Source organism: Sebastes fasciatus, chromosome 20, assembly GCF_043250625.1.
Source record: "Sebastes fasciatus isolate fSebFas1 chromosome 20, fSebFas1.pri, whole genome shotgun sequence".
In the NCBI taxonomy this organism is placed as follows: Eukaryota; Metazoa; Chordata; class Actinopteri; order Perciformes; family Sebastidae; genus Sebastes; species Sebastes fasciatus.
The window spans coordinates 2,002,199-2,014,927 of NC_133814.1; the positions used below are offsets into that span (position 1 = coordinate 2,002,199).

At 41.4% G+C, this 12,729-nt stretch overlaps 1 protein-coding gene across 4 annotated transcripts in view; it reads right to left on the reverse strand.

The window, feature by feature from the left end:
- LOC141758423 (myosin phosphatase Rho interacting protein) overlaps positions 1-12,729 on the reverse strand; it is a 50,615-nt gene that overhangs the window by 15,010 nt on the left and 22,876 nt on the right. For all 4 annotated transcript variants that reach the window (XM_074619828.1, XM_074619829.1, XM_074619830.1 and 1 more), the window contains exons 9-15: positions 10,347-10,451; positions 7,339-7,395; positions 5,653-5,721; positions 5,469-5,558; positions 3,409-3,518; positions 1,246-1,813; positions 88-222 (exon numbers count right to left, since the gene is read on the reverse strand). In XM_074619828.1, the coding sequence (XP_074475929.1) occupies positions 88-222; positions 1,246-1,813; positions 3,409-3,518; positions 5,469-5,558; positions 5,653-5,721; positions 7,339-7,395; positions 10,347-10,451 (1,134 nt within the window). The remainder of the gene's footprint in view (positions 1-87; positions 223-1,245; positions 1,814-3,408; positions 3,519-5,468; positions 5,559-5,652; positions 5,722-7,338; positions 7,396-10,346; positions 10,452-12,729) is intronic.

A 12,729-nucleotide genomic window follows, 5' to 3' on the forward strand; every position in this document is an offset into this window, starting at 1 on the left:
CTCAACTGAGAAAATACACATGACATGTACAACAGGATCTCCCATCATACAGTGCAATGCAGTTGCACACAGAGACTGATGACTCACCGGAGAGATGTACCCTGTCCGGATGTCCTGCTCTTCCAGAGCTGTCCTCAGCTGGAGCTCCAGCTCCTGCTTGTGCTTGTTTGAGTCGAGGAGCTGCTGGTGACAGCTCTCCAGCTGGGCCTTCAGGACCTCTATCTGCAGGAGCAGCAGGGGGGTGGGGGGGGGTTAGCAATGGCCTGAACAATTCATAGTTTTCATATAAAAAACAACTCACCATAAACCTGCAGTAGGCAGAATATTTTTGGCATCATTGTGCAAAAATCCCATAATAAACTTTCAGCATATTGTAATTCAAGTGTTCTGAGAGAAAACTAGACTTCTGCTCCTCCTCATGGCTCTGTTTTCAGGCTTCAAAACATCTAGCCCGTGACGGGAGACTTTGACCAATCACAGGTCATTTCAGAGAGAGAGAGAGCGTTCCTATTGGCTGTGCTCCGGCTGGTGGACGGTGCTTGGTATTTCCTCAACTGATCTCAACATGGCTACCGGGTCACAACCTTTCTCATTTTAAAGCTAAACATTACACTACAAGATGATTCTGAGAACATCTGAGGAGAGAAATAGTCATTACAGTAACAGAATATTGATTCATATTTGATCAGCGCTGCCTAGATTGACCGTTTGGTCGGAGTTCGCGAGTGATTGACAGCCGGCTCTCATAGACGGCAGCTGGACGGCAGACTCCAGATCGGCTCTGATTGGTTGTCCTCCGGAGGACACAGAGGAACATGATTTTTTTCAGATTACCTGTCTCATGCACTACTGTCAGGATATAGTGACCGTTTTATAAAAATAACTTGTTTTAATCACATTTGCTCCATTTCTACCCGCTGCTGCTTTAATTGGTGTTCATTCTGTGAGTTGGTGAAACAATAAAAGTGAAACTCTTGGCTGTTTCCTGGTTAATATGCTCTCTGCATGATAATGTTTTTGTATTTCGCTAAAGATAGACAGCTGACGGACAGTATGAAGCTACATGACCCAATTTAAAAACTGGAACCAACCTAATGTGCCACCGTGATAAAGGAAATGTAGCCAAATGTTATATGGGAGAATAATGAGAATCAATTTCATTTTTGTTTTTCATATTTTGCTACCCTGGTTTGCAACTTGTGTGAATTCAGTTAAGTTGATATTCACTGAACAGACTAAACATACCCCTTGCTTGTAATTGTCCAGCAGCTGGTCCAGCTCAACCGTCTCTCTGGATTTCCCTGTGGTGGGCAGAGGCACCCTCCTCTCCTCCCGTATGGGTGTCTTCTCCACTTGTTGCCAGTGTTGTTCGATCACCTCCTCCACCCTCTGCTGCTTCTCCAAAGACGGGGGACCTAATGAATCCGTCTGTCCGACTCCATCTCCACTCTCATAGTCTGTCCTCCCTCCTTCTTTCGTGGATGTTTGCTCCGCCGATGAGCTGGTCGCAGACTCGTATCTCTTCCGCCTCTCCTCTCTCCTCCGACTGCGCTCCAGCTCTCCCAGGTCCGCCTGGAGGCTCTCGGCCTCTTGAGCCCGCTGCTGAGCCAGAGCCTGAGCGATGGGTCTGAACTCTGCCCAGTCGAAGGTCTTAGAGCGGCCTTCTCTTCTGCGTTCACGTGCCCGGCTTTTTACGACACCCTGAGTGGATTCTCTATCCACGGACGAGGTCTCGGAGGAGGGAGAGTCCTGGGTGACATCTGGCCGAACCAGACCCTCCAAAGCAGAGAAGGAGCCATGGTCCTCAGTTGAGCTGAAAGACAGTAAAAAAGACAAGCAAGTAAGTTTTAGCTTCAAAATGCTCATTGTCCATGTCCCAAAAGATGCTCTCGACATCTCAGACTCCCAAAGTCCACTGGATGCGGCTGTGTTGCAGTCGCCGGAGACAATCTGCTGCCATTCTGTCCTTTGGTTAATGTCCACTGTTGGCATTTTTCCACTCCACTATCGTCACCGTGTCTATTTTTGCGAGAGCAACTTGTGTCTCTAAAGCATGAAATTTACTTTTGAATGCATACAACGCCTATAAATGATAATCGTTTGACGACTGAACATTTTAGTATTCAATGATACCTTCATTAGTTATTGATTTTATCTTTACGTACACATATTAAAAAAGGTTTTTAGTGGCCGGGCAGCTAAGCTGCTGGTCCCTCTTGTTTTTGTCAATATTCTTCTTCTTCTTCCTCCTAGAAAATCTGCCTTCCCATGCATGAAAATAAACCAAACTTTGCACATAGCTCCAGTCCTATGCTAAACTTCCTCAGCTGGCTTTGTGGGCCAATAGTCCTGATGGTGGCGCTACAGCAAACGCCTAAAGGTCAAAACTTTGAAAATTCATAACAAATCAGTTGTACGTGCTACCACCAAAATGTAGCCCAAGTGTGCAGGAATGTTCAGATGCTTCAACCTGGCAGGAATTATGAATCCATCACTCACTGTAAAACTTATTAAACCTATCTCCTCCTACATTTTTTGCTCAATCGACACCAAACTTGCTGCATCTTCAGACTGTCCTCCACAAATGATCCAGACAGAATTTTGAATTATCACAAATTGAGCTCAAAGTTCATCAAAACATTTTAGTGTAAACAGTACTGCTACTGCAAATTCTAGCTAAATAAAGCTCCAATATTCAAGAAAATAAATAAAAAAATGTTTAGGTGATGGTAGATGTAGGGCAATACATTTCAGAATTTTATCGCAAAAACTGTATTTTTGACTGCATTTTGAATTCTCTCCTCATGTGAACCATTGCAGTGAATGGAAATCAAGCAATTTCAAACATCAGTTTGTCACTTATGGAGCAATCAATCTTAATTAAAATAAATGACTGACTAATATCTCTATGTTGTCTACATGAAGGGCGCAAATTCTCAGAATTTTATCTCAAAAACAGAATTTTTGACACTAGTTTGAAATCTGCCTTTACATGCAACCCTGGCGACTGCCTCAGTCATAGTGTGATGTCATAGTGTGAAGTGGTAGTTTCCTCCGGGCAGTAAGCTCACCAAGATAGTGACATGTTCTTGGTGTCTGAGGTTGTGAGTTTGAGACCCGATCGAGGCAGAATGAACATGCTAACGCCTTAAAGGATTAATGATGATGGACTGTCCTGGTACTTGAAAAAAAACTAAAAATGTTGGAAAAACTATACAATACTGAGTACAGACTGCTTGAAGATGTAACGGAGCTGCGATACCGGATGCGGAGCCATAACGCAACATGACTCTACAGCATCCCGTGGCCTCCCCGGGGGGGTTAATCATCTTTCCAACTTAAATCAGAGGCTGAATTATCAATATGGTTGAAAAATGTGTGCAGTAGAGCTGACACAGTTGTACTCACCTTGCCACATCAGGGGCAGTGGAGGGTCTGACGTTCTTCATGACTGCCTGGATCCAGTTCCTGCGTATACCTGCCGTCATGGCCGACAGAGTGTGCACTCCCTCCTGGGTCTAAACATTTAGAAGCACCATGAAATATACACTGTGACTGTTGATTACACAGTGGTACTATACAGTACGTAATGTGATACAACTAACCTGCATTCAATAATTATTCATTTGAAAAGTTCTGTTTTTGTTTAGACTAAGGGTTGGGTGGTCATATGACAGTGTATGAGATTATATACATTTGTCTGCCATCAGAGATTTATACTGTGGTAGCTATCCGTTCACCGTTATATTTTTGGATGTATTAAACTAAAAAAAACACGCATGAAATTTGACCTCTGCATTTAACCCATCCTAAGCAGTTTAGGAGCAGCGGGCTTTATGTGGGGCTCAGTGTCTCGCTCAAGGACACTTTGACATGCGGACAGGAGGAGACGGGGATTGAACCGCCAACCTTATGATTAAATGATGACCCGTTCTCCCCCCTAAGCCATAGCCACCCCATTTATTTTGCAATTGTGGAACGGCTTTATTCGATTTTTGGATTAATATGGTGATATACTGTCCGGTGTTTCATTCCTATCTGGTTATTTTATCCATATATGGTTTATACACAGAACTTCCTGAACATTTACTACATTATGACATATGTCTGGCCCTGGAAGTCGGTAGATTTACAAACATCCAGGAAGACAACAGGTTGTGCGAAGTATGCGAGTTAGGAGAAGTTGAAAATCAATCACATTTCCTTTTGTATTGTCCATACTATGATGAGTTACAAACTTCTATTTTAGATGAAATGTCTGCTTAGAGTGTTTGTGTTTTGGTGCTCGGATGATGACAAAATGGAACGGCTATTTCATTTTTAATGTTTATAAGTTGGCTACTTTTGTTTCTCAAGCTTGGAAAAAAAGTCAGGGTGTTTTATTTGTCTGGTATTATTTGTAATTTATACTGCTACTATGACGTAATAATAATAAAATCAACTCTAAAATCAAATCAATGATACAAAATGACATATGCAGATATGAGATATGTCCACCCCTTTCTTAGACATTTTGACTCAGAGTAGGAAAAGCAGGCGAAATTGATAAAGTCAACGATGGCTTGGTTCCATTATGTGTCCCAGTAAGCTATTTCAGTGAGCTAGCATGCACAATATTACACATTAATGTTATTAAATACACTTGGGCTTTTCCTACCGTGACATGTCAAAATGTCTGCTGTGAAAAGGCTCTATTGAGTCACAGTACAACGTGTAAACGATATTCTAAAAAGGTCAGGGCTATGTGGGAGGAAGACTAAACATTTTTCCTGTGCTGATATAAATGACTGAAAAGGTGAACATTCATTAAGGGGGCTCCGATCAATCGGTCACCGATCGTCATCAGCCGTTCTAAATAGTTTGATCGGTGGTCTCTATAAAGGCCGACCAAAAGAGCCAATCAGATGACGCATCGTTTGTAATTGAAACATTTTCAATACTCATTTGCCTGCTTTCACGTCTGCTCTTTACTTCGCTCTGAGATCAACACAGCTGGACACAAAAACATTCACAAACACACATGGACGGCACTGCGAAGTTCCCTGGCTGGCTCGCTATCTCTCGCCGTCTATCAGATCTATTTTTTCCGCAAGCGAATTTAGAAAGAAAACACACTGATAATCTATAAAAAAACTAAAAGATATAGGCCAAAAAGACATGTTATATATGATATAATTTAGCCTATCTGAATCTGATAAATTATGCAATATGCGTCCCATCCTTGCAAACCCTTCTGATTTTCCTGCCCCACGAGAGCGAGAGAGACGAGCAGACACACACACTGGTCATGATGTCCGGTGAAAAGAATTCCCTCTAAGCACAATTTGAATTGTAGTCTATTAAAATAGACCCGTGACCGGTATCGGAGATCAGAACGGCCGATTCTGCTTCCCAAAACTCCTGATGGGAACACCCTTAACATTCATAGCAAAAACATTTGTCCTTTATGAGAAGGCGAAGCCTCTTACATGTATTTGGAAACCATAGTTGCGTTGAGCCTGGTATTCAGTTACATTGTAGCAAGTAGACAGGTCAATCTCCCCATCCAGGTCAGAGGCCTGAGGGAACACAAATATGAGACAAACATGAAATAGAACAAAGAACTATCCAATATATAAAAATACACAATAACATCAAAAATAATAAGCTCACCTCCTCTGCAATGGAATCCTTGTAGTATTTCAGGCTGTGATCCGTCAAGACAAACCAGTATTTCTTCCACTACAACATGGACAGGAGAAATAGACTTCTTTAAAGCAGCCACATACATCCACAGAGCATGTTACGGTAATAATAGAAGTAATCACATATTAAACGTCCCGTCAGTCAATAACACCTGTGCTACGACGGCACAGAGGTTGCCTCTCTTTATATCATATAAAGATGGATTTTGGAATCCTTCAGGCTCCACCCTGGTCTTTTAAGTCCATTGAAGATACAACATCAAAGTGTGACCACACTTCTGTAAAGGCCATAGAAGGCTGAGTGCTGTATGTGCACAGTTCAGATGCTGTTTGAAGGGGCATGTGACTCCTTTTCTGATGATCATTGTCAAAAAGAAACTTCATCAAAATGCCAACGTTATACCTTTATCTAATGCACTGTGTCAATATGTCTGGATGATTTGTAGCTAGATACGTTCTTTCAATTTAGGTTTTACTTATGATGTGTTTTTTTTACTCAAACAGCTTTTACTTAAGAGACCCACATAGTTTTAGTCTTTTTTAGGGGGTTACAGGGGGTGTTTAGGGGGAGATAGCAGGTCAACAGTAGATGTCACATAGAAGGGGTGTACATCATCTGAAAGCTGGAACCTAAAGATTAATTTGAGACGCAGCTCAGCACTGTGTGTCAAGTTGTTCTAGTCATAAATCAGAAATAAACATGAATTAATTAAAATAAATTGCGAAAGTGTATAAGGGCTAAGAACATTATGATAGAAGTATATGATGGCCATCCCCATGCTCTATTATGTCTCATAAGTTTTGTTGGTTGATAACATTTGTTAAACAGATTTGGTGCTAAATTTAACCACTTTTATCACTGGAGAATTGATAAAAAATGATCAATAATCCCTCCAAAATACCACATTAAGACATCAAGACCTTGAGGAACACCATAGAAAAAGACATGCTGTGATTTGGGATCAAAAACTTTTGAAAATTGGAGATTTCTGCAAGAATTGCATTTTTCAGCGATTGGATGGCAAGCACTTCTATTGTGTAAACTGCTCAGAAACCCCCTTATTGTCAATGTAGCTAGGAAAGCCATCCATCCTCTGAATGCTCTAGGTCTCTAGTTTGGTCCATCCATCCTCTGAATGCTCTAGGTCTCTAGTTTGGTCCATCCATCCTCTGAATGCTCTAGGTCTCTAGTTTGATCATCCATCCTCTGAATGCTCTAGGTCTCTAGTTTGATCCATCCATCCTCTGAATGCTCTAGGTCTCTAGTTTGTGGCTGTAAAGTTTCATGAGGCTGTGATTATCCTAGAGGTCACCACAGGTCATTTTTCCTCACCAAAATCTAGTCCAACTTTGGAGTGTTATTTATCCTCCTTCCTGACAAGCTACCATGACCTGGTTGGTACTGATGCATTTCTCAGGTTTTCTAGTTTCATGCGATACCTTAACTCCAGCTCTAAAACTGAGCCCAATACAGCCTCTGAAAGGCAGCAAAGTCGGTCCGGATTGCCGATGATTCTGCGGGTCTCGGAGGGTTAATCATCAACAATCAAAAATAATGATTTATTTTACTGTATCTGGCATTTTGTTTCTTTATTTTTTCTATTTTATTATTACTTTTTTACAGACAAAGGCAGATTAACAGTTCATTAAGTACCTGGCCTTGCTCATCCAGCTTCACCATCCAACCTTTCTTGAAGTTCAGTAAATCCGGCTAGAAAAAGAAAAGAAAAGATGTTAAAAACCTGAAAACATCTGTCTGTAATAGTGCAGAAAAAAACTGTTGCAACATGCAAAATGTAATTTTGCCATGTCATCTTTCTTTTAGAAAGTGTTGCAGTAGATTACCACCACTTGTAAAATATAGCAAGATAAAGCAGACTACAAATTCATCCAGAAAGTAGCCTCAAACAATTCCTAAATTACACTGGCAATATGTCAAATTCAAGTACAAAAATACATCTTTAAGAGCAGCAAAAACACATGCTCACTCAGTCAGTCAGCTGAGGGTAGAAGTTGACCCTACCAATGGATCAAGGACAAATTTAGAAGATGTGACATTGTCTAAATGTGGTCCACTGGCCAGGGGCAACTTCTGCCAGATTTGCCGGTCTGTGCTACTCCAGCTGAGGATGCAGATGCTCAATACTGTTGTGGTCTGCTGTGATTCCACACAGTGGAAGAAACACACACATGTGAGTGGTGACCTCAGGAAGCAGTGGTAAGTTGTGATATACACTGTCACACACAGACACAGACACAGACACAGACACAGACACAGACACAGACACAGACACAGACACACACACACACACACCTGTCTCGCTTCGGAGGTGGCTGACAGAAATATAATAACACACATGACACAGAATGGGTGCAATGAATACACGCAGCGGGCAAAATCTGCACACAGAGGGAGCGAAATGAGGAATATAACCTGGAGAGAAGAGGGGGAGGAAGGGGCTGCACTGCCCCCTGCAGCATGGAGGTTTGGCCTACAACATCCACACCCTCACACCCCGGCCAAAGAAATGTTAGGAAGATCTCACAATGCTGCATTACATATAGCTGTGTGTATCATAAATGCTCCACTTCCCTCTTTAGCAATGTCCCCAGTAAAACTGGGAAAAATAAATCCTTTCCTGAGCAAAGCTCGGCTGCAAAGCTGTGGGGACGACCACAAAGATCTTTCTCAATTTTTAATTCCCCTAACTCTGTTACCTAACCGAATCAGCCCCAATAACAACCCAGTGACCTCTCTCTCCACACAGCTGAAGACCTGGCACTGATGCTGACCCTGGATCCTACAGCTTAGAACAGGAGAGGCTTTGTCTGCGAGACCAGAGACACACTGAAACACCGTGGCCTTCAGGAGGAATTCCAATAATCAAGTGTTGCTTCATATCAAAACAATCAGAACAAATTTGAACCCAACCGTTATCATCAGCTGTATCAGCTACATCTCTCTGTACCTAACAATCTCCTCAGCAAGTGCACTCGTTTGTTTTTTAGCTCATATGCAGGCTCTCTAGATTTCGAGAATAAAGTCATAATATTACGAGAATAAAGTCATAATATTACGAGAATAAAGTCCTAGTATAACGAGAATAAAGTCCTAATATTACGAGAATAAAGTCATAGGTTTACGAGAAAAAAGTCGTAATATGAGAATAAAGTCATAGGTTTACGAGAAAAAAAGTCGTAATATTGCGAGAATAAAGTCATAGGTTTACGAGAAAAAAGTTGTAATATTATGAGAATAAAGTCAGAAGTTTAGAAGAAACAAATTTGTAGTATTATGAGAATAAAGTCAGAAGTTTACGAGAAAAAAAGTTAGTAAAGTAACATAAAGTTATGAATTTATTCTCGTAATATTACAACTTTTTTTTCTCGTAAAGTTCTGACTTTATTCTCGTATTATGACTTTTTCCCCATAATATTATGACTTTATTCTCAAAATCTCAGATTGTTTTTCCCCATCAATGTGGCCCTATTACCCCGTCGTACAGTCAATTTACTGTTTGAAAAAAAAAAAAAGATCTTCAATTTTAATAACCAATTCACCTTAAAAATGCCAAACATTACCTAATTACCTAGCGGCCCATAACATGCTTAATGAAGTGTTTACATTCAAGGTGGGAGAGCCTGACCACATACAGTACATACAAAAACCCTTGGGTAGGCATCAACGTCTGATTCTGGTTTTATTGGATTGATTGTGTGTAACACAAGTGTAACTTGCCCAAGGCAGCTTCCACGAGTCCTGCCATTTATAAACAACCATAACACAATCTACTGGTTCAGTCAAGCCCACTGTGGTTACCATGAGAAGTCATTTCCTTTATAAAAATATTTGGATGACTCGTGTTTATGCATTGATGTTGCGTCTCTGACGCACCCTGTTATTCCCTGATAATCAGAGGCACTGGATTCATTTCAGAAGTGGGGGTCTGGGGGCAAAAGTGTTTGTTTGTTTGTTTGTTTGTTTGTTTGTTTGTTTGTTTGTTTGTTTGTTTGTTTGTGTGTGTGTGTGTGTGTGTGTGAGGGTTGAAAATGACCTTTTTTGTCCACTTGCATCTGTGGCTGGTGGATTTCAAAATCCACAAGCCACTCAATAGACTACCATTGTTTTTGTTGGCTGGTGAGTGAAGCAAATCTAGCAGCCAATTGCATGTGACACTGTACGTTTAATAACAAGAGACAATTTTACCGCTAGTTTCTTCTCTGCTTCGATCGCCAACAGCTGTCTGCTCTGAGCACATCCACCGTCACTCTCTCTCCCTGTCGCTCAACCACACACTCCCTACACATACATTGTGCAAACTTACCCTTAAACCAACGACGTAATATGGAAACATGTGGATTGCACTCAGACCCTTCACACAATAGCAGGCCTACTGCCAGCATCAAAGCTTGGCGTGGTATTTTTACAAGTTGTTTTCTTCAGCTACTCTCGTTCGCAATGCGGAACAGGGATGTAAATTGGGGGCGGGGGGTCCAGTGTCCTGTGTGTGGGACCCACTCAAATGACCACATTGAAAACCTGTCAACATCACTGTATGCATAATAACCTTTGGCAGTCAGAAGATGCTGTAGAGACGGACTCCTGGACCTCTTGATGAGGTTGTTTTAGAAAAGCGAGAGAGAGAAAGCTAAAACACTCACCGTCATGACCGACTCAGTGGTCCTTCTGTCCAGGGACTTGGCTCTCCTCAGAGGCGGCAGGGCGGAGGGGAAATCCAGACCCTGACCCACGTCATGCCTCTGCTCCTAAACAACACACACATGCACGTTTTTTTCTGCATTGTTTTTATACCTGTGTTTGGTTAATTAACTCAAACTTGAATAGACAAAAAGAAGTCTGTTTGGGTGGCCGTTAGGGCTGTGTATTGGCAAGAATCTGGTGATATGATACGTATCATGATACAGGAGTTACGATTCTATATATTGCGATACTGTAAGCTAGGCGATATATTGCGATTTAAAAAAAAATAACATCCAACATCATAGCAATACTTTGGGAGGACACATACACCGAGAGGGAGCATATATCTTTGCAAATGAAATAAAGTATTGACGGAGTTAATCTTTGCATTTAAACTATTAATAAAAAATCTATAGTATTTTTGAGAATTGATACAGTATCACAAAACATAATATCGCAATATTCTATATTTTCTTACACCCCTAGTTGGCATTAATCAATCACTGTGGACAATTGTCATGACAACCATTCCTTCTTTATCAAACCCACATTTTGTGAGAATCTGCACCGAACCAAAGAGAATGAAAACAAAAAGCACACTGATAGCATGAGGCTAAACATACCAACCCTAAATCTGTGTGCTTGAAAGCAACAGTAAGATTAACTGATGTGTGTGCACCCGAGTGTTTCACAGTGTGCGACTGTGACTCTGTGGAGCAGTGTGTCGGAGCTCCTAAAGCTTGGTTTTGAAGTGGTTCTAGCCGAGCACAGAGGGCCGGGGTGGGAAAGGGAAGCGTAATCACCAGGGGAATCCCACCACAGAATGGAAACTGGAAATGAATACAGCACACGCTGCTGACCTCTGACCTACAACCAAAACAAAGACCGGACAGGGAAGAGGGAGAGATGGAGGGAAGAGGGCGAGGGTGAAGGGAAAAGATAGAGCAGGAGGGGGGGATGCTGGGACATTGAAGAAAAAAAAACTAAAAAACTAAAAAAACACACTGCTAGGTCCGATGCTGAGCCCACATCTGTTCTGCCATGTGATGTTGTTTAAAAACACTGTTTACAAGTCTTACCGTATCTCTTATAAACTGCTGCACAATGTTGGCTAGGGCTGGGACAATTCACCTATATCCTGATTCAATACCATCCCGACACTCGGGTGCCGGATTCAATATGTATTGCAATTTTTAAGTATTGCGATTTAATGTTACGATTTATTGCGATTTATGTTAACTATTTTAATACTAGATCATGGGGAAAAGTTTAATCAGACACTTCTAGGGACTTTTACTTTGGAAAATCTCTAAATTAATCCAGTAAAAATGATTTTCAGCATGTATGTAGTCAGAGATGTCCTGAAGTCAAATATATCAGTCATTGTCAGGAATTATTTATAATAAATATTATATAATTTCCCTCACAAAAAAGTGGTATTGTCTTTTTAATTCATAAGGGACATGTAATGTTTTATACTTCTGATGAATATAATCCAATCAATCTTATTTCCATAGATGTATTTTGTATCTGCATTTCCCTTTGTTAACACCTTATTTTGAAAAGCGGACGTAGTCCCTCGTGTTTACTTCCTCTAACTTCTCCAAGGTGGTCTCTAGCTCTCCCGTCAGCTCCATTCTCTTTATCCATCCATGGTCAGCTCCATCGGGGCCGTTTGAATGCAGAGAACAGAAATGTCAGTATATGGGTGCTCTACAGTTGTAGCGTCGGCCCATTTGACCACGGAGATGAGAGCGACGGCCGGCTCGACCGCACGTTACCGCGATACGATAACATTTCCTGTCCGTGACAGAGTTAGCATGCAGCTTTAGCCGTGATGTCTAGCTTTGGGTTTAACATGTGAGGGTGCAGGCCGTATCCAAGCCGACCCTCCGCCGTTTTCTACTTCGTCGTTTCGGCTCGCTGCGGTTTGTTTTGGTTTGACAGACACGGAACGGATATGACGTCACGTTGCTCAGACTACAAAAATAAAAGCGGTAACTTCCTTCTACCTCCGTATAGACTCAAATGAAGCAAACATATCGATTCTTGCATTAAAAAATCAATTTCAAAATCGTAATAGAAAAAATCGCGATACATAGGTGACTTGATTTTTTTTCTCCCATCCCTAACATTGGCGCTAGGTAGAAGAAGAACCAAAACTTTGGTTCCAAGTCTATCCCAAAATTCTGAGAACTAGTAATAACGTTAGCTGTTAGCAGCCGGTAAGCAGCACAGTCCTGCTTGGCTAAATAACAGAGCTAACAGCTAGCATACGGAGGTTGCACTGAGTTCAATTATAATGAGTATTAAGCGAAGGTAAATTATAATATAATCATGATG